General features: G+C 53.5%; 1 protein-coding gene across 2 annotated transcripts; it reads left to right on the forward strand.

Annotated features, from left to right (window-relative positions):
• Positions 1-6,038: 6,038 nt before the first annotated feature.
• Positions 6,039-18,904, forward strand: ENO1 (enolase 1). 2 transcript variants are annotated; one of them, XM_037062021.1, is made up of 12 exons: positions 6,039-6,201; positions 8,305-8,398; positions 10,290-10,385; positions 11,555-11,613; positions 13,405-13,474; positions 13,892-14,025; positions 14,427-14,649; positions 15,328-15,525; positions 16,301-16,502; positions 17,014-17,122; positions 17,338-17,396; positions 18,455-18,904. In XM_037062021.1, exons 1-12 carry the CDS (start codon positions 6,172-6,174, stop codon positions 18,522-18,524), a joined length of 1,344 nt encoding a protein of 447 aa, XP_036917916.1. In that variant the 5' UTR covers positions 6,039-6,171; the 3' UTR covers positions 18,525-18,904. The 2 variants fall into 2 exon arrangements, with proteins under 2 accessions (XP_036917916.1, XP_036917917.1); XM_037062022.1 differs by having other exon boundaries at positions 6,039-6,163.
• The last annotated feature ends 2,408 nt before the right edge of the window (positions 18,905-21,312 follow it).

A 21,312-nucleotide genomic window follows, 5' to 3' on the forward strand; every position in this document is an offset into this window, starting at 1 on the left:
GTCACTGGTGTGATTCCCGGTCAGGGCCCATGCCTGGGTTGTGGGCAAGGTGTGAGAGGCAACTGATTAATGTTTCTCTCTCCCATCAATGTTTCTCTCCCTCACTTTCTCCCTCCCTTTTCCTCTCTCTAAAAATGAATTAAGGTTTTTAAAAAACAAAAAACAGGTGTCATCAGAGCATGTCACTGCTCTACCCAAAACCCACCATCACCTCCTCTTGCTCAGGCACAACTCATTGGGCTTCCAATTGCCCGTGAGGTGCCCGCCCCGCCTGCCACGGCTAGGGTCAGTCTGGCACTGACCCCAGCCCCCCGCTCAGGCCCACTGGGCTGTTCGATTCCCCAGACATGTGGTTCCCTCCGATGGGGACCTTCCTCCCACTGACTGGCTTCCTTGGGTCTGCTGAAATGTCTCCTCTGAGACAGGGTGTGTGTGTGCTTACACATTTTTAAATGACAGCCTTCCTCCTTCCACAGCATAAGAAGGTAGTTTTCAGAGGTTAAGGCATTTTTGGTTTGGTTTGGCTTGTTTTTTCCCTTGCTATACCAAGGTCCTGGGGCAAGTGGGGGACCAATAAACAGGTATTGTGGTGACAAATTGAAGTCCCTGCCTCCCCATCAGAGGACTGGTCCTTCTCATCTCACTGAGTTGGGTTTGGCCTTCATTCCAACAGGTTGGGCTGAGTTTGCTGGGCTCTTTCGGATCGCACAGTCCAGGCACACAGACCCCAGAGGGGGCACAGGGAGGTAGCGAGGGCAGGAACTGGAGCAGCTGGACAGCGGGCCTCCTGAAGACAAGAAGGTCGCTCCAGCACTGGAGGCTGCCGCTTGGCCTCCCACAGCGGCCCTGCTGAGCCGTCGCCTGCTCCTCCCTACACCAAACCACCAGCGGACACTTCTTCCTGCCACCTCTCAGAGTCCGTGTCCTCGTGGGCTGTCCAGCCTCCTGGCTCCTCTCACAGGACACTCTACAGCTGCTGTTCCTGCCCTTGGGTGACTCTCTTCATAGACCCTGTGTCCCAATTTCCCAAGGAGAGGCTCGGATGGGCTGGCCAGTCCCCCACGGTCCACTGCAACTGCTCTGCCTGGGCTAATCCTGGGTCCAGTCAACCAGGCAGCAAAGGCCCGCACGGCCTGAGAAATCCTTCCCCAGGCACTTGGGTGCGGCAGGCACTTGGAAGTCCTTCAAAGGGGGCACTTTGTCAGCTGTCACCTTGCTTGACTTGTCTAGTGTAAATCCTTAGTCGGCCACACTGGCAGCCGTCCAGCCCTGCTCTGCTGACCTGTGAATTTTTAGCAGCATGCCCTCATCTGTGAGCGAGCCCCTTATGATACCCGCTGGCCAGTTGTACACCTCCCCGGTCTGCATTGCTCTTCCAGACTCAAAAGTACTCAGACAGGCTCTGACAAACGCCGGGCTGAAATGCACGCTCCGCTCTGCGCTCTCTGACCGAGAGGAAACAAAAAACCCACCGATCAGTGGGGTTAGTCAGGGAACTCAACGCAGGAGGGCCAGGGACCTGGCTTCAGAGACCTGTAAGGTGTTTGCAGAAACTCGGAGAGAGTGTCTGCCCTTTTGTTTAGGGAATGCCATCACAGTTGTCGGGTTGGGGACATTTTGTAATTGTAACTCCAACTGCGATGCAGGGTGACTGGCCTCTGAAGCTGGGGGAGGCTTTCTCCTCCCAGCTACAAAGTTGTTCTAGAGAACACAGAATCCAGCACATAGGAAGGCTTCCTAAGTCACATCTCTCAAATCCGAAGCTGCTACAGTAAAACCGTGTGTGCGGTTACCGGCCTGGCCCCAGATCTGCAAAGGACGGGACGGCTCCGGGGATAAAGTTCAGTGTTGTGGCCTCTCACCCAAATCCCAGGCTGAGGTGAAGTTCACGGTGGAGGAGCAGGAAGCTCTGTGGTTGGGGGTTGGAGCCCAGCGCTTCCACTCATTACTAGCTGCGGGCGTGGGCAACTAACTCAGCTGGCCTCTGTGCGTTAAGAGGTGGAGATGATCCTGTGCAACCCAGTCGTGGCCTTGTTGCCAGCATCAAATGGGTCACACCTGGCAGATACTAAGGCTTCCGCACTGCTACAGATTTGTGACAGGTGGGGGCGGGGGCAGTTCTCCTTATCTTGTGTCCACGGAAGTCTCCATGGAAACCCTGCTCTCAGTCAATGAATCATCACCAGGGGCCACTTCCTCCTGAAGGCAGAGCGGGCTCCGGCTTGTCCCTCTGGAGCTCATTCACCCCGCACCATCTGACCTCTCTGCCCTGCCCCGGGACTGCCATTTTGGAGTGGGCCACCCGAGGGTCCTGCATCTCTCCTGCCTCTAGGAATGCTCCTGGCTGGCTGCCGCTGTTGGCTGTAAGTGCCCTGGGCCTCCTTCCGAGCGACCACCCTAGGAACTGAGAGGAAAGAGGGTAGGACCAGGGCAGGGGGAGAACATGGCTCCAGAACAACTGCAGCTGCTGCTTAGAGAGCTCGCTGTCCTGCTGGCCTCCAGTCCAGCTTGGTTCCCACACTGACAGCCACCTGGCTGCCACAGCGCACCGGCCTCCCAAGGCCCACGTGATCCCGCCGACTGCAAAGACAAAGGAGCTGGTGCCCAGAGAATCCACGCAGAGCCCTTTGATGCAAGAGAGACTCTTCCCTCTGAGTTTCTCTTGCTGGTCCAGAGCCCCAGGCCCCTGCCCCCCTTTATCTGCACCTCTTCGGGGAGCAGGGCTCACTGGGAGCTGCTCCTGGCTCCTGTGACTCCCTGGGTCATTTTCTTCCTTAACCCCCCCTTTTCCTTACTCCCCTCAGGTGGGCACCCCTAATAAATGTCCTCCTAGCAATGACAGTTTAAAAACCATACTGTGTTCTCCTTTCTGTTCCCCTGACAGACGCTTGGCCAATCTCTGCTTCCTACCGAGGACCTTGTGAAGTCATCTCTGCAGAAGGCGGGGCACGGGGCTGTGCGGCCAGGGGCCCACGGGGCACTCCCCACTGCAGTTGAGAGGGGACCTGTGAGTTTCTTTAAAGGAAGGACTTGGAAAGGGTGTCAAATTGAGAATCAGTCACATTTCTAGAAGACATTGCAAGGGAAGAGCTGAATGTAAGGCTTTTTTCTTTCACACTGGGTCAGCAGTCATAAACATTGCTGGTAGGAGCGCAGACAGGTGCAAATACTTTGGAAAGCAATGTTGAGGAGCCTTATATCCACGACCCAGGAATTCCATATCTAGGTGTATGTCCTTGGCATGTGACCTAGAGAAACCCTTGTGCCTGTGCTCCGAAGACATTTGCAACAAAGTTCGTAGCAGTACTGCTGGTATTTGCAAGGAAAAAAAAGAACCAAGAAACAACTCAAACATCCAGTGACAGGAAAACACGGGACATTCACACAACGGAATACTACACAGCACTGAAAACGAATCGTCTAAAGCTGTAGGGAAGGAGCTCACAAACAGCAAGTGCAGCAAAAGGTCGTAGAAAAGGCTACAAACAGTACAATGCCAGCTATGTAAAATTCAAAAACACATTTTAAAAACAAAGAAAAGTGAGGGAATGAGAAACAGAAAATTTAGGATAGCGGCCCTTCCAGGGCCAGAGAAGAACACACAGGGACCTTAATGGCACGGGTGATGTCGCTCTTACAGACATTGGGTGGGTACCCAGACATTCATTTGTCATTCTTTACACCAGACACACTTTATCTAGTTTTCGATGTGTGTGAAACAGTGAACACGCAAGTCTTCACGGTCTGTTCTGAGGAGGAACAATCCACCTAGGTCCTATGACCCCTCTGAGCTATTACCTCCTTTGGCCACTTAGGCAACTCTGAAATTTCCTTCCTGGTTAGATAGAGATCTACCATTTTTCAGCCTACCGGCAGTTTTCAACCAGAAATACACAAACCACAGGCCGGTCACGGGCAGCTGCAGATCCACCTTCTCTCAATCCCGGCGTCCATCCGCAATTCCATCTCACAGGTAGTCCCTGCAGTGCTTCATGGCGGGGTCCTCTGAAAAATAGCCTTGGACACTCATTTCCCTTCCTTGCCCACAAGTGGGGAGAATGCCACGGGTATGCTACTGCAATGAAATTGCTCAACAAGCATTGTTAGTCAGCGGCAAGTAATAACTAAATGCCTGCAACAAGGTCAATATCCCTGCTGAGAAAGCCTCAGGAGTCATGGAGACAAGGGGTGCGTTCGGCAGCCTGTGGATTTGGGGAAAGATATGAGGGCATCACTGTGCATTAATCATTAACATTTGAGCTACGATGTAAGGTCGAAGTGCTGGCTCAGAATGCTGTGCTGTGGCCCCAAGAATCTTGCAAGAGCAGCTATGATTATGTTCTTCATTTGATTTGCTGCTAGGAATCACTGGCTCTGGCCAGACAGCAGTTATAAGAGCCATGTCTTTCTATCTTTCTCTCTCTAAGATTGTTTTGGAGCCATTTCAGGGCCACACCCTAAAACTGCTCAGAAAATAAGAGCTTTGAGTCTGATTTCTGCAGAGACGATTTGCTGGCTGTTGACTGAGGCGCTGAGTCACAGGGCTGGGATCTTGAGCTTAAGCAGTCTGAAACACCAGTGTATTGCTGCTGAAATCATAAACTCTGCTTAGAAAATTCATCTAATTCTTTAGGAAACATTTTACGTTTCCTTGTTGCTTTTTTGCTGAATTTAATCCTCAAGTTCTTGCTTCTTAGACAATGGAAAGCAAATACTGTGGATTCAGCAGGTGTTCTTGGCCTTTACTGGGTGTACATTGGAAACTTAAGCCAGTGGTAGCTCGGGAGATTTTTAAAAAATGCTAGGAATTACGGAAGAAAGTCAATTTTGGCAGCTGACCAGAGGAAACAATAATTAAATTCAAATACACATCTCAATGTCTCTATGAGAGGCAATGTGGAAAACATGGAGATGTACGTATGGCATTGTTTTACCGTTCAGACTTACAGACCAAGAGGAATGCTCAGAAATCCAAAAATAACTTTACTAGGAAACGAAATGCTGGCCTTGGCACGCCCCGCCCCCTCCCAGTAGGTGCTGTTGAACAGATTTTTAAATGCGTATCAATTCTTTCTTGATCAGCTAGTGCAATCACTGCACTCACACCTTCCTGTGTCTCCTCCGCCAGACCACCGCAGAATACCACTTGTTTTAAACCTTGAAAACAACACCGCATCCATGTGAAATTTCAGTCCAAATTTTACATGTAGGGTTCACAGGATGTCAGGTAGATTTCATCTACCGAGGTGGGTTAGGGAGAGAGATGAAGTCTCCTTTCAAAATGGAACACGAACGAGAGTTAGAGAATGAACTAATAAACACTGGTGAGGGAGAAGTGCTTGATACACGAAAAGTATTAGCTGCAATCAAAGGGACGTGAACTTCCTCTCGGCCATCGGGCCTGCTACCCAAGTCTGATCCATGGAAAAGGGGAAAAGGACAGAAGGACAGAAGGACAAAAGGACGGGGTCACCTAGGCCCGCGGTCGATCTGCAGCGCAGAGCACAGCCGCCTGCGGGAGCACGAGGCCCCTGGGACGCAGGTCCGTGGCCCCTGGCCGCCAACGTCTCTAGGCCAACGGGGTCTCCGGGGAGCGGTGGAGAGAGAAGGGCGGGCCCCGAAGGTCGTCATCAAGGTCGTGGGCCCGCCGCCGTGCGGCGCCGGAGCCGCGCTGCGTGCGTGCGGGACTCAGAGTACGTGATAGATCCCGAATCCCTCATGTCGGCGCGCCACCCCGCCTCTCCTACCCTGGGGTACCGGCGCCAGAGCCCGCGAGTCCAGGGGTCCCAGAGGAGGGCGGAAGTAAAGTGGGGCTGGGGTTCACCCACACCCCACACAACCGCCGGGGAGCCAAGGCACCCCAGTACCACGACGCCCCACCTCCGCGGGTAGCCCCCCGCCCCATCCACCCCACAGGCACGAGGGCCGAAGTAGTGCCCCTTTCCCGGAGGCGAGGCCCGAGTGACAGTGCGCCCGGCCAATGGGGAGGCGGCAAGGAGGGGGCGGGGAAATAGGCGGGGCCTTCCCGAGCTGGGCAGGAAGTCCGGGGAGTCAGCCCTGAGAAAAGCTGAGGGTACGGGGCGCGCCCAGACCTTGAGGCTGCACGCTCGCCTTCGTCTACAGCGTCCTGCTTCTTTCCCGAGCGGCAACAACCAGCGGCTGGGTAAGGACATGAGGAAGAGCTGCCTAGCAGGCGCTCAGGCAGGCAGCGCGTAGGTCCTCCTTGGGGCTCCTGCCCTGGAGACGGCGTGCTGGGGTCGTGGAAGGGGCGGGTCGGCGCTTGCTAACCAGCCTCGCGGGGGCCCCGCTGTGCGGCCGGAGGCCAGGGCGCGGCGCCGGATTTCTCCGGAGGGATCCGCCTGTGATTACGGAGTTCTGGGGCCACTTAGCTGTAATCAGAGGTCAGGAAGCGGACGCGCAGGCCACCTAGGACAAGGCGTTGAGAGTGGAAGATTTTGGGGGGAGATACTGGCCTAAGCCTGCGTGCTTATGAAAGCTGGGCCCTTCCTAAATGAAACTAGGGGCCGGGAAAGAAGAGGTGTGCGGGGAGCTACAATTCCATCCCCCCCCCCACACACACACACCAGTTGCCCCTGCTTCCTGCAGGTGGCCGGTCCTCTGCCTACAGTTGGGCGGCTGGGTGTCCAGCCCGCAATGAGCAGTTACTCGTACAACTTCAGAAGGTGCTTACCTCTGGGGAGACCGAGGTAGAGCCCTTGGGTAATTAATTGGGAAGCCTTCCAGGGGACCTCACTCCGGCACGGGCTGCACCAGTCTCTCCCGGCTGGCCATCGGCAGTCAGCCCTGATCTGACATAAAAAGAACGTATTTTAAGAAAGCTGACGGTTTCCTGCTTCCTCCCTGCACAATGCGGTCTTCGCTCAGGGCGGTGCAGTCCATTGGTTGACTGGCCTCCGGGGCTCATGTAGGCCCTGACCGCGTGGTCCACGCATCCGCTCTGTCCCGGGATTCGTCCCAAGCAGATAAAAAGCTGTGAAGACTCCTGGTGAGACCAGTCTTCCTTCCTGCCTGTGCTCCCTGACCTTTAATGACTTCTTTTCCCCCCCAAATCCAATTTAAAGGCAGGTTGAGTTTACCCTTGTATCACTAAAATGAAATAAAAAATGAGCTCTTAACAACTGTATGCCCAGGTAGTGTAGTGAAGATGAACTTAGAAGTGCATTAAAAGTAAAATCTGTGCTTAAACAAGTTGCCTTTTTGTAAGATAGTAGTTAAAAACCAGATACCTTTTTATCCACTAATGAATAAAACTCCATTGTTACACAGGCAGCAAAGCCACAAGAATGACTTCAGTATCTAATTTTGAAACTTAAAAAAAAAATGCCATTTGCTGCTGCTTCAGAACATTCCAGAAGATACTGGAGATGTGCCCGGCTAGACAATGGCTTCTGAACACTAATTCAGTTCCTTTTATCCACGCTTCAGTCCTCGGAGTGGTTCAGTTTCTTCCTCAGAGAAAATAGAGGCTTTCTTTGAAGACTTGCTGTTTGTTGTTTGTAGCTGCATTTTTTTTTTAAGGTGTTTTCAAAGGAAGACTTCCTTTGGAGTCCTGATGTTTCCTCTCTTTAGGAAACATGACATTTCATAATTAGGGTTTTTTAATGGGGCGTTATTTATGAGTTCTTACCTTGCTGAAGACCCAAGCACTGTGAGTTTTGGAGCCCCAGAGACTGGCAGAAGCCAAGATCACGGTGCCCAGACCAGGGGGCTCGCAGATAATCTGCTACCCACCAGTTGAAACTCCTGTTGCTACTCAAGTTTAACGTGATGAAATGTGTCCCAAATGGTTAATCCACTGTTCCCCAAGAATCAAGTCTTCCTCCTGTCCACCTCTGTCCCGTCCCCCCATTTTTAGTCCTAAAAGGTTTTGCTTGTGACCTTCATTTCCCCTTGGTCCTGACTTGGTCCCTTTCCATGCTCGTGCCAACCCTCAGTGTTAACTAATGGCAACAATCAGTTTCTAACTGCGTGCTCCCCAGCCATTCTCCGTCAGTGCGCTCTGTCCTGATTTGATCATTCCCTGGCACACAGCTCTTCCAGCATCCTAGGCCTATAGGACAGGGCCTGAGCTGCTGGGGTTTCAGGCCTTGCAGAGCTGGGCCTCACCTTCTGAGGCGATCCTCACTGCCTTCAGCAGGCGTTTTCTCCACTCTAGCCTGCATTCCTGCCTCCAGCGTTTAGTGCAGTGTAGGTTCTTGCTAGTCTAGGAAGTCTCGGGAGTGGTCCCTGAATGAACAAGCCAAGGCTGCGTTGTGGTTTGTGATGTGAACTCTTTCCCCACAGAAATTCACCATGTCTATTCTGAAGCTGCATGCCCGAGAGATCTTCGACTCCCGTGGAAATCCCACTGTTGAGGTGGATCTCTGCACCTCAAAAGGTTCGTGCCACCTCTGTTTCTCTAGTCCTTCCACCTCATTCCACTTTTGAAAACTTCCAGTGACAGAGCCTTGGGCAGGGAAAGGTCTGTTACCGTGAACGCCTTTTTTGTCTGCGAGTGCTGGTAGGTTATGATTTCCGACTGGGTTCAGGTTGTAAGGCAGGAGTCCCTGTCTTGCTGCTTCCTGGGTCAGTGAGGTAGGGGACGAAGGTCAGTCCTTGTCCCTAAAAGGGCCCATTACTAGTTTGCTTTGAAGCGCGTTGCAACGAAATAAGTAGTGTAAATATGGCACTGTCATCTTTGTTTCCAGAAATCATTCTTAAACCGGAGACTGGGGACAGTTTTTGCTTCTGGGTGTTNGTGAACGCCTTTTTTGTCTGCGAGTGCTGGTAGGTTATGATTTCCGACTGGGTTCAGGTTGTAAGGCAGGAGTCCCTGTCTTGCTGCTTCCTGGGTCAGTGAGGTAGGGGACGAAGGTCAGTCCTTGTCCCTAAAAGGGCCCATTACTAGTTTGCTTTGAATCGCGTTGCAACGAAATAAGTAGTGTAAATATGGCACTGTCATCTTTGTTTTCAGAAATCATTCTTAAACCGGAGACTGGGGACAGTTTTTGCTTCTGGGTGTTGAACTCTACCGCAGCTGTCAGTCCGCCAAGGAGGCATTTGCCTGCAATAAAGACTAGAATGGGCCTCTGGTGGAAAGTTCTTCGGTAGCCCCATGTCACCTCCACCCATGTCAGCTGTCTTCTACCTGGGCACAGTGGGTGAGGTTGGAGGAGGGTCGGGCAGGATCACCTCGCGGTGCCGAGCACGTGGAGACCTGCCAGTCAGAGCTGAGTCACATCTGAGTCACGGGCCTGGCTGTGGAGCCTCCAGCCCTTCCCTTCCTGCCCTCCTCTCCCCAGAAAAGCAGGCCCCCCAGTCTGGGTGTCCTGGGGCAGAGGTCTGCCTGTGGTTGCTCACTGTGGAGGGCACCCTCAGAGGAGGGGCTCCTTCTGCGCTTGGGCTTAGGGCGAATGCCAAGGCTCCCTGAGGTTGCCTCTCACAGATTGGCTCCCTTAGTCAGCGGGTAGAACTCTCCACCGGGAAATTAATGGACTTGAAACAACAGTGGAAAAAAGGCCCAAGACACTAGAGGATTATTGGGAATGGGGCTACTTTCTTTGAAACACTTAAAATGAGTAAAATTAAATTTTTATTTATTTATTTATTTATTTTTGAGATTTAAATGACTGGAACTTTCCCTCTTCCGTGTCTTCTTAACCCTTTTCAGATAAAACAGGAAATAGATTTGTTAGACTTCCATCACTTCTTTTTTTTCTTAGAATTTATTTTTGAGGGAAGCTAAAAAATGCCTCTCAAGCCAATGCTGCCAAGACCTGGAAACTGGCACACACCCCCCACCCCCCAAGTTGTTCGGGGTGACTCAGCAGCAGTGCCGTCGAGCTGGACTGTCTGACATGCCTCATGGTGTTTTTCTTAGTTATGTGTTGAAAATTAAATTTATTTCCCTTGTTTTGATCTTTGCAGCACAGCTTCGGGGAACGCGTGAGTCCCATAGGTGGTGCCCGTGTTTCTGCTGGGCTGGCCCACAGGCGTGGCTCGCCAGCCTCCCTTCCCTCAGCCTATGTTCTCACAAGGTCCCCGGGGGACACTTCTGCATGTTAAAGTTTGAGGAGCTCTCCCTTTAGCCTGGAGAAATTCGTCAGCTTGGCTGTAGGCTCTGTGTTGTGTAATCACGCAAACGTGAAAAATGGGAGGGAGAGACCACCGAGCCTCCCAGTTGGTGGAAGGAAGTGACAGTGTTTCCCAACGGCCCCTGCCACAGGAGGGCGGGGTGAGGGCTGTAACTGTTCCTTAACCCCTACTGTTGCTTCCCCCCTGACATCCAGGTCTCTTTAGAGCTGCTGTGCCCAGTGGTGCCTCGACGGGTATCTACGAGGCTCTGGAGCTCCGGGACAATGACAAGACACGCTACCTGGGCAAGGGTGAGAGTCTGCGCTGCAGCGTGCCTCGGGCGCGGGTGCTCCCAGCCTGACACAGCTTCCCCCACCCCGTGTGGCTTGTATTCATGGGTGGGAAGCGTGGCCCACACGAGGAAGACTGGGAGTTCCTATGCCTGCAAATGCGGGGCTGGCGTTTTAATGCTTATTTTTATCGAGGCTCATCTCCAGTCTGTGGGGAAGTCCTGGGTGGGCCCAGAACCTCCAGGTGAGAAGGCGTGTTGGTTTAACACTGACGGAAAGCCTTGCAGGTCTCTCAGGAGGGCTGGCTGGCTGGTGGCTGACCTGCAGCTCAGGGATCACACCTGGTCTTTGCCCACTGATTCACAGAAGCCCCACGCTGGCGGGGCTGCCCTCTGGGGCTGTGTTCACCCATGTGTAGACAGAACCAGGTTATAGAAAGGCAGAGAGGGCTGGACCTTCCATTCTTGATGCAGGGGGACACTGTCACCCCGTGGGTGGAAATTGGTTCTTCAGGAGAGGCAAAAAACCCTCAGTATTACCCCAGTTTGTGACCCACAGAGGGCCATAGAATGTCCTCAGGGGAGGAGGCGGTCCTGACATGAGGTTGGAAATGCTGGCTCAGTCCCAGCTCAGAGTCCTACAAAAAAGGGCCCTTCCACGGGGTTCAGTGGCTCAGGGCCCAGAGCAAGCTTGTGTGCAGCGAGACCATGCCATGCCTGACTGTAATGAGGGTGACCCTGGGGTCCCTGCTGTCTCCCTCCACCTTCTGTTTCTTCTCTTCCATTCACTGTCCTTCACAGCCTTTCTCTTCTTTCTTTTTTCCTTCTTGTCAACCTCCACTGGTCAGGCGTCTCCAGACCCGTTAAGTATATTAATGAGTTCCTGGCACCAGCCTTGTGCACGCAGGTAACGCATCGCACATCCTTTAGTTTCTGCAGCTGGTGTGTCCAGTGCATGGTCTTGCCAACTAACCTCGCTGTGTGCGGCTCTGACTAGGGGGTCCTAGGTGAGAGCACTCAGACTTGGCCAAAAAGTCCTCCGACTTCCCGGGGGAGCAGGCCGTGGGGCTTGCAGGCGGTACCACTGACAGTCCCTGGTGGGCTTCTGACTGTCTGGGTTCGTGTCAGTGGCCCTCCGGCAATGCTGCTCAGGCCTGGTTTTCATTAATGCCAGTGATTTGTTCCTTCCAGGTGTCTCAAAGGCTGTTGAGCACATCAATAAAACTATTGCGCCTGCCCTCATTGGCAAGGTAGGACCTGCCTCCTGATAACTAATGAATATTAATGCCCTCAGGGCTCCCCCAGGCCAGTGGGCTCTCCTGTTGCTGGAAGAGCTCACTCTGAGCGCTGACGAGGATGATTTTGCCCTTGCTCACCCGCCCCCTGTGTGTCCATGTCTAACAGCGCGTGGATTGGAGCAGGAGGGTGGGGGCCACCTTCCAGCCTTGACTTTTCCCTTCAAGTACCTTGACCTTTGGGAAGTTAATGTCCAGGGGAGTTGGGCGTAGTGTCCATGGTGACTGACTCATTTGTCACCAACCGTGGAATTTACGATGTTTCTACTGGCTTTTTCAACAGTGGAGCTCTTGTACATCTTACTTGGCACCTCAGTGCATCACACATAGTTAAAGTAGAGCTGCTGTAGGCGAGGCGGGCCTGGGACAGCCCGACCTACTCAGCAGTTTGGCCTTCCCCTTCTCCCTCCGCAGCTCCTGTGGCCCTTGCCCGGGGCGGGGGCTTTGAAACTCCCGCACTGGAAAAGCCTTTTCAGGCTGAAGCCGCCACAGCCTCCTCCTCTGTTCTTGGCTGTGGTCCCCCCTCCTTGAATGGGGCCTGTGTGCCACCAGCTGAGGACTCCTCTGTGGCTCTCCCTGGCTGGCTGGCCTTGGCCTCGGCCTCACCTTTGCGGGATTCTAATTGGTCCCTGGCAGCTTGTCGTTACTGCCCTGTGGCACATACCCTCTGTCCCAAGCTCCCGGGCACGTCCCCACACCTCCGTTCTCTGTGCCTAGGGGCCCTTACCTGGAGTGACTAATGCTGAACAGGGCCTTCCTGGACATTTTTCCCAGAGGGGGGCGCACACCTCAGAGTAACTCTTAGTGGGAGTTGGTCCCTGCAGCCATCTGCTTCAGGGACTGCTGACAGTGTCACAGATGTCTCTGTGAAAAGCAAACAGTGCCAGACCTTGACATGGCATTACGGCAGGTTTTGTATTTGAGTTTGCTAGGGTGAACATGGTAAATGAAATACATTGTTACGATTCAGTTAAAGTTTATTTAGAATTGTGTTGACCCAGTCTTTTTTTTTTTTTTTAAGATTTTATTTATCTTTAGAGAGGAAGGGATGGAGAGAAGGAGAGAAATATCAATGTATGGTTGCCTCTTATGAGTCCCCTGCTGGGAACTGGCCTGCAACCCAGGCATGTGCCCCGACTGGGAATCGAACCGCGATTGTGTGGTTCGCAGGCCTGTGCTCAATCCACTGAGCTACACCAGCCAGGGTTGTTGACCCAGTCTTAAAGACACAAATTTTGTTACTTTATAATTTCACCAAAAGTATCTATCAACTATTTCGCTACATGGTTTTGGACTATTGGAAAATTCCTGTCAGTGGCTCTGAAATTCTCTGTCATTGAGGACTGCCGAGAGCCACACTGTTGAGTGAATAGCCTACCTCTTGAGAGCATGTCACCCGTCTGAGTGGACAATGAAATGTTACCTGTTGTCCCAGAGGTCACACTACTCATAGTAACCCCTTGACGAGCATGCACCAGTCGATTGTCGTGTGTGTGGCATACCCCCTGAGCCCCCAAAAATGTCTCGTTGGCTCCCTGGTGCTTGGAGACATGCCTGATAGTATTGAAGCAAAGGAGGCAGTTTTGTGTCTTCCTGTTGTTTCTGGAATCTCCCCCCGCTTTTGCCTGTCAAACAAATGTGTGACCCAGAACTGATTTGGACTGTGCACAGTTCGAAAGTTCTGTCGCTTCCATGATGGTGCGAAGGCCGTACAATTAGTGACGTCCCTCCCTCCCTCCCCTGTAGAAACTGAGTGTGGTGGAGCAGGAGAAGATCGACAAGCTGATGATAGAGATGGATGGGACGGAGAACAAATGTGAGTGGCGAGGGGGAACCCTTGCTGGGGAAGACTGGCGACCCCTGAGGACCGCGCCATTCCTTGGGGACGGGTGGTGCGGTCGCTGGCGGTGGGCCGAGTGCGCATCTGGTCGCCAGGTGGCAGCCGCTTGTCTGAGGCTCACTCAGCAGTCGTCCTTCATACTAACCAAGCAGTGCGCAGGCCTGCCAGAGTTCCTAACAGCAAAGCAAGGGCTTTCCGTTAGGGGAAAAGATGCGTCCGCATGGAATGGGGTTTGCTTTTTTAGCTTGAACCTGGAAAGTAGATGAGATGAGGGAGGAAGAGGTGCAGGGTGCACTCCAGGTGCGCTCACAGGTGGGGAGGCCAGCAGGGGGTGCTAATGAGTGAGAAACATGTCGGTTTACCTCTGTTCCGTTCCGTTCTGTTCTGTTCTAGCTAAATTTGGTGCAAACGCCATTCTGGGAGTGTCCCTGGCTGTCTGCAAGGCTGGGGCTGTTGAGAAAGGGGTGCCCCTGTACCGCCACATTGCTGACCTGGCTGGCAATGCCGAGGTCATCCTGCCAGTTCCGGTGAGTGGCTTCGCTGGGCTTCCCAAGTGAGGATTTGGGAGCATGAGCTTTCTCGTGGGGACGCGAGGCTGCCCACGTCCTGCTCTCATCGCCCTGCGACTCCCACCACAGTAGATGTGAGCAGGCTCTGGGAGTCTCAGCTGCAGGCGACAACTCTGCCTCTTGCCAAGAGTGACGTTGAGCAGGTGCCTCGACTTCCCAGGCCCCTCCCCCAGCTCCTTTATGGTTGGTGGGGGTGGAATTGTGCTTGTTTAGCGGGGCCCATTCATGCGAGAGTGTCTGTGCTTAGACCGGGGAGCCTTTCAGCCGCACGGGGCTGTGCAGGTGGGTGTCATTCAGGTAGTTTGTGGTTCTGTGGGCCTCCTTGGGCTGATCCTGAACCTGTCTTTGTCTCTCTGCAGGCTTTCAATGTCATCAACGGTGGTTCCCACGCTGGCAACAAGCTGGCCATGCAGGAGTTCATGATCCTCCCTGTCGGTGCTGCAAACTTCAAGGAAGCCATGCGCATTGGGGCGGAGGTTTACCATAACCTGAAGAATGTCATCAAGGAGAAATATGGGAAAGATGCCACCAATGTGGGGGACGAAGGCGGGTTTGCTCCCAATATCCTGGAGAATAAAGAAGGTGAGGGTGTAGAGGAACCCCGAGTTCTTCGGCACTGAATTCAGTGTGAGAATTTAGAGGTACAGAAAGTCTTAGCACAAGAAACCGTGGCTGAGATTTTTTGTTTGGGAAGGAAAATGAGGCCCAAGGGCACCTGGTGAAAGGCCATACCCACCCTGCTCTGTGGTCACTGAGGGCGTTGGTATTATTCAGCCATCTGACCAGTAAAAATGGGCCTCTCACATGGCTTAACCCAACCGTTTGGGGGCATTTGCTGTGTAGCAGGAGCCACTCTTCATTTCAGTCTCTCGGGCAGCGCTGCCAAGCGAAGCAGAGCCTGGGGACACCCTGCTGCCCGGGGCCTCCACTGGCTCCGCCTGGCATCCAGCCTTGCTCTCCGTAAAGCCTGTCCCTTGGGACAGCCAGCCTCAGCCAATCCCTGTAACTGCCTCTTGCCCCACACTGCGGCCCTGGAGCCTCTGTTCTCAGAGTCAAGGTGGAGTTCCCACTTGGTGGTGCAGGAGGCGCATAGACTGTCAGCGTCTTGGCCTGAGGCAGAAAAAAGGGACTGGAAACCATGGTTGGGGCCAGAGCGCCTCTTGGTCTTTGCGATGGTTCCCATTGTGGTGGTTTCTGTTAAAGAAAAATGGGATCTCCGCCTGACTGGTTTCCACACTTGTTGCTCTCACCTCTTTCCAGCCCTGGAGCTGCTGAAGAATGCCATCGGCAAAGCTGGCTACACCGACAAGATTGTCATTGGCATGGATGTAGCTGCTTCTGAGTTCTACAGGTCAGGAAAGTATGACCTGGACTTCAAGTCGCCTGATGACCCCAGCAGGTACATCAGCCCTGACGAGCTGGCCAACCTGTACATGTCCTTCATCAAGAACTACCCAGGTAAGTGCGTCCGAGGCCCTGTCCTCCCCCAGCCCTGGCGTGTGGCAGGGCAGGCTCAGCACTCGGCCTGCTGCTGGCGCTGCAAGCACGGGAGCGGGAGGGCAGCTGCATCACCCGCATCCTGACTGGGGCATTTCCAGTTCAGATGCACACAGTGTAGAGGGCTTCACACGGTGCCTGGTACAGCAGAGGAGTCAGGGGTGTTCTGCAGTGCCAGCAAGCAGGGACGCGGTGTCACAGTTAACTCAGTGGGACTGCTTCCTGTCACTATCACAGTAGCTTCCCTAGCATGTGCGGTCTTGGCTTGGTCACAGGTGAGCCAGGCGCTCCTGTAGGCTTGTGCTCACTGGATGCACAGGGTAGGTATGGACTCACGATACCATTTTATAAGAGGGGACCCTGAGGCACAGGGTTGCCAATGAGTTGTGGGGTCGAGCGAGATTTCAGACCAGAAAGGCTGCCGCTAAGCTCTTGCATTTAAATGTGCTGATTAACTTCCTCAAGGTAGAGCCAAGACACAGACCACCCTGGGCAGATAAATGACCCCTTCCTAACCGTGGGTCCCAGGATTGCAGGTGACTTGTGTGCCCTGGCCCAGGATTAGGCTAGGAAGGCAGAGAGTTTCCAGGACAAGAGCCGGGGAGCCACACCCCCAGTCCTGTCCAGGAGAGGTGTGAGGCCAGGCGAGCCGCGAGCTGGGAGGGAAGCAAGCCTGGCATAGCTGCGGGGTAGGCTGGGAGACTTGCCTGAGGAGGTGCGGCTCTGCTTTCCTTAGTGGTGTCCATTGAGGACCCCTTCGACCAGGACGACTGGGGAGCGTGGAGCAAGTTCACTGCCAGCGCGGGCATCCAGGTGGTGGGGGACGATCTCACGGTGACCAACCCGAAGCGGATCGCCAAGGCCGTGAATGAGAAGTCGTGCAACTGCCTCCTGCTCAAAGTGAACCAGATCGGCTCCGTTACCGAGTCTCTGCAGGCGTGAGTGCCCTCGGGGAGCGGGCCGGGGGTCTGAGGGCGGGCTCCTTTCTGATGTCGGGAGCCCTCCTCCCTGGAGCCGCGTCGGGGTTCCATGTTGAACTCTGGCCTGTAAGTGATGTCGTAAGATTTTATGTATTTATTTTTAGAGAGGGAGAGAAACATCCATGCGTGGTTGCCTGTCATGTGCCCCCTCCTGGGGACGTGGTCTACAACCCAGGCAGGTGCCCTGACTGGGAATCAAACTGGCGACCGGTTTGCAGGCCAGTGCTCAGTCCACTAAGCCACACTAGCCAGCACCTGAACCCCATTTTTGGGATGTGACTAGAGGGTTGATGAGGTCCTTGGGTCACGGTGACTTCAGAGGAGGGGGGAGAGGGTCATCTCCCCAGGCCATCTGCTCCTCGGTCGTGATGTGTCCCCTGGTCTCCTACCAGGGATGGTGAGTCGTGGCATCAGGAGGGGCTCTTGTGGAGACGGAGCCAGTGCATCTGGTTTGTTTCCTGACTTCTAGGTGCAAGCTGGCCCAGTCCAATGGCTGGGGTGTCATGGTGTCCCATCGCTCCGGGGAGACTGAGGATACCTTCATCGCTGACCTGGTGGTGGGGCTTTGCACTGGGCAGGTAAAGAGCTCCCTGGGATGAAAGCTGCTCCTCATTGCTCTTCTGACCTCAACTTCCAAATATAGAAGGGGGTAGGGTGCGTGAGTGGCGTCCCTGATGCCACTTCTGTCCCTTTTCCTGGGGTCAGACCCTCCTTGAGAATGTGCTCTCTCTTGTGACACATTCCCAAGACTCGATGCTCACTGTAAGCAAACACAACCTTTCTTTTCTCCCAGATCAAGACTGGTGCACCTTGCCGATCTGAGCGCTTGGCCAAGTACAACCAGCTCCTCAGGTAAAGAGAAGATGTGCACTGAGTGTGTGCGCATGGCCCTCCTCTAGGAGATCTGGCTCTGTGGGGCCCAGGGGCCCAAGCAATTGTTAGGCTGGAGTAGAGGAGGCAGTTGCCCCAGGGCCGGAGCCTGTTCCATACAGTGCTGCCATCTGCTGGTGGAAGAGGGAACAGGCTCCCCGTTGGCCAATCATAAAACTTTTAAGAGCCTCAGGGATTATTTAACACCCTTGTTTTGTAGCCGAGGAAATCACTGGCACTCAGAAAGACAAAGAAAATTCCATAGGGCACACAGCGGGGTTTTTCCTTGGGGTGTTGTGGTCGCCCCACTTTTTGTCTCAGTTGTGTCCTCCATGTGTCCTTAGAAGGCGCCCACACCCAGGAAGACTCGGCCATCTTTTAGGGGGGTGTCGGTCCTTCCACATCCTTAAAACTATGCTGGGAAATTGCAAGCATGTAAAAAATGCAGTGGCCAGGGAAGTGTCCGCCCTTTCCCCTACTTTGGACTTCAGCACGAATTCCAGGTGTCCTTTGAGGGACCTCTGTCGTTACGCTGCCCTTAGTCAGCAGTGAGTCTGAAATGTCGGTGCCAAGTCTCCCCAGGACCCTGTGTTCACACTGGGTTCCCCTTCATTCCCCCCCCCCCCGTGCCACTCGTTGAAAAAAATGGGTTTTCCTGTCACTTAAAAATGTTCTTACATGCAAAGAGATAGCACTCATGACATTTCTTCTACNCCCCCGTGCCACTCGTTGAAAAAACTGGGTTTTCCTGTCACTTAAAAATGTTCTTACATTCAAAGAGATAGCACTCATGACATTTCTTCTACTTTGTCCTTCAGAAATGGGATGGAGAGGAGGGCAGGCTGCAGGGGGGTGAGGGGCTGCCAGGTGGGCTGGGGGGTGGGAGCCTCTTCTGGTCCCGGTGCCTCAGGCCTCGGTTTTAGAGGGTTTTGGAATGCGTTGCACAGGCTGGACGAGTGTGGGCATCTCAGCTTCTCTGGGTGGGAAAAAATTTAACTGCATTGAGATTTGACTTCTGTTATTTCCTCCTGCCTCCCAAGAATTGAAGAGGAACTGGGCAGCAAGGCCAAGTTTGCCGGCAGGAACTTCAGAAACCCCCTTGCCAAGTAAGCTGTGGGCAGGCGAGCCTTGAGCCCTGCAGTCGCTCATCGGCCAAGTAGAGCTCTGCTCCTGACGTCTGCATGGGCAGCTCCAGGCCCCCGCCGACCCTCGCAGGGGCCTCGTTGCCAACCGCCCTGCCCCCTCCCTGTGGCGTTGTCACTGCTTCCTTAGAACTGCTGCCAAGGCCAGGCTTGGCCATTGGGAACCCTGGCGGAAACCCTAGCCCTGTAGTCACATGGTTGGCCCAAATCATTGTTTTTCTCACCTCACTTCTCAAGTGTCTGGAGCCCAGGGTATCTGTGTTGTAATCTGTGAGGTGCCCACAGGGAGATCCCCAGTGGTTTTGTGTGCAGAATAAAAAGGCTTCAGTGTCCAATAGGAGTACTGCGTGCGCGTGTGTGTGCTTTCAGGGCAGTCTGATCTCATCGGCTGTGTCTGGAGTGATCGTGGGCATTGCCCTTCGAGGGTTAGAGACTCTACTGTGAAAAAAGGGACGATGGCTTCGTTGTCTGAGTCCTTGGGAGGGCAGTTTAGGTGAGAGAGGCCATGTGCTGTGTCCTTCGGTACAGGATGGGTCAGCTGGGGGGCGGAGTGACTTCGAGTGTGTGTGTCTCACTGGAGAGGATACAAATGCAGAGCTGTTGCAGATCATCAGCCAAGGGCAGTGGCCTCTGGGTCGCATGACTGTGTGGTCCCGACCAGAGGGACTGCTGGGGTGAAGCACCATCCCGAGCAAGCTGGAAGGCAGGCTCCCTGTTCTGGAGGAGACGGGTAGAAGAATAGCTTAAGACTGAAGTAAATGCTCCAGTGGCTATCTTCCCCTTGAAGTTTGGTCTTCTATTAGTAATTTAGTTTTTTCCTCTAAAATAATTTGATGAAAGTGGACTAGTTGTGTTTTGATACACATACAGTCGGTCCCTGGCTGGTACGGCTCCATTGGTTGGAGGTCCCAGATTAAACTCCCGGTCAGGGCACATGCCTAGGTTTCAGGTTCGGTCTGTAGGAGAGGCAACCTGTTACTGTTTCTCTCCCTCTCCCTCTGCCCTCTAAAAATCCATGAGCATGTCCTCTGATGAGAAGAAATAGGCACACACAGAACCACTAGGGTGCCCCCTGGTGGACATTCTTACTCACTGTTTACCTATCAGGATTTAACCCAAGAAGCAGAACCAGTAGGTGAAGATACTTGTATTAAGAGATTTATTACAAGGACTTGACTTGTATGATTGTGGGGTTTGGCTGAGCAAATCCAAACTCCATACAGCAGTCGATCCATAGGGAAGGTGACCAGGACAATTCCACAGGCACAGGTGAAGGGCAAGTTCACAGATGGATTTTCTTCTCTGGGAGAAACCTCGAGCCCTGATTTAAGAAGCTGATGCAGTCAGGCCTGTGCACAACACCCTGACCTAAAGTCAACTGACAAGAGTGGCTTTAACTGTGTGAAACGGCCTCACAGTCAGACCTAGACTAGTGTCTGAGTAACGGGACTCCAGTTAGGTTGACACATCAGTCTTCAAAGCACAACAGTAACAGCCCTGCTGCCACCTAACGTGGTGCAACTCACACAAACAGCCCAGACCGCTAACCCTGCCCAGGTCCCGATGACCGGTTTCTACCCGAAAACTGATCCTGGAGGGAAGTCCATTATCCATTTGGGCCTGACAGTCTTACTTGGGTGTGTTTATCCCAACTCGAAAGCAGCAAGTTGGCAATAATTAAGTTTGGTTTAATGTCAACATTTTAAGTGGCTGGCAGGTACAGGCAATTATCGCTCCTGGATTCAAAGGCGGGAGACCTTTTGGATATGTTCCTCCCTGAAAGAAGGCCTCAAGCTGGGCTTGCCAGGTGAGGACCACAGACTGACAGCTTGTGGGCCAGCAGGAATGAGGCACGTGTGTGCCTTCCGTGGGCTGGCGGAAGTCAGCCGGAAGAACTGCAGGCCACGGGGCCTTCTCCTGGGGCCCTGTCTGAAGCAGGACAGGAAACCATTCTCTGATCTTGAAGGTGGCCTGGGGTGTTAGGCATGCCTCCAGACCATGTGCGTTTACAGGAACTTTTAAAAATGTTTTATTTTATTTTATTTGTTTTAGAGGGGAAGGGTGGAAGGAAGGAGAGAAACATCAATGTGTGGTCACCTCCCACGCAGCCCCCTCTGGGGGCCCGACCTGGCCCGCAGCCCAGGAGTGTGCCCTGATGGGGAATCGAACAGGTGACTTTTGGAATTGAGGGCCAGCACTCAGTCCACTGAGCCACAGCAGCCAGGGTAGGAACTTGGTTTTTAAAGCAAACATCTGTTAGCACATGTTCCCCGTCTCTGGACTTGCTTTATGTGTTTTCCCTTTTCCTATAACTTAATATTACCACCGCTTTTCCACAAAGCGTGTCTGTCTCGTGTGTCCTCCAGCTTCCACATTTCCCCATCTCTGCCATTCAAACCACCACCAATGGGAAGTGTGGGCAGTGGTTCTCCCATCAGGCCCAGCAGTGCTGTCACCTGGGAGGCCTCTGGAGCCCGGATCGCCCAGGCCAGGCCCCTCCATCACTGGGGGACAAGGAATGCATCAGCGGTGTTTAAAGCTCCCCAGCTGACTCCCACATGCAGCCGAGCTTGAGAACCCCTGGTGCAGAGTAAGGAATTGAGGGGCTCCTGGTGACCAGGCCCAGTGCCAGGGCCAGGCTTTCCCTGAAAACCCCCTGGTACTTTTTTCAATGAAAGCAGCTGAAGCTGGTTTCATTGCAAGCAAATGCCATCACACAGTTCACAAAGCCGGACCACGCTGCAGGGAGGGGGCCC

The sequence above is a fragment of the Sturnira hondurensis genome, unplaced genomic scaffold, assembly GCF_014824575.4.
Source record: "Sturnira hondurensis isolate 20B ecotype Veracruz unplaced genomic scaffold, ASM1482457v3 Scaffold0013931, whole genome shotgun sequence".
Lineage (NCBI taxonomy): Eukaryota > Metazoa > Chordata > Mammalia > Chiroptera > Phyllostomidae > Sturnira > Sturnira hondurensis.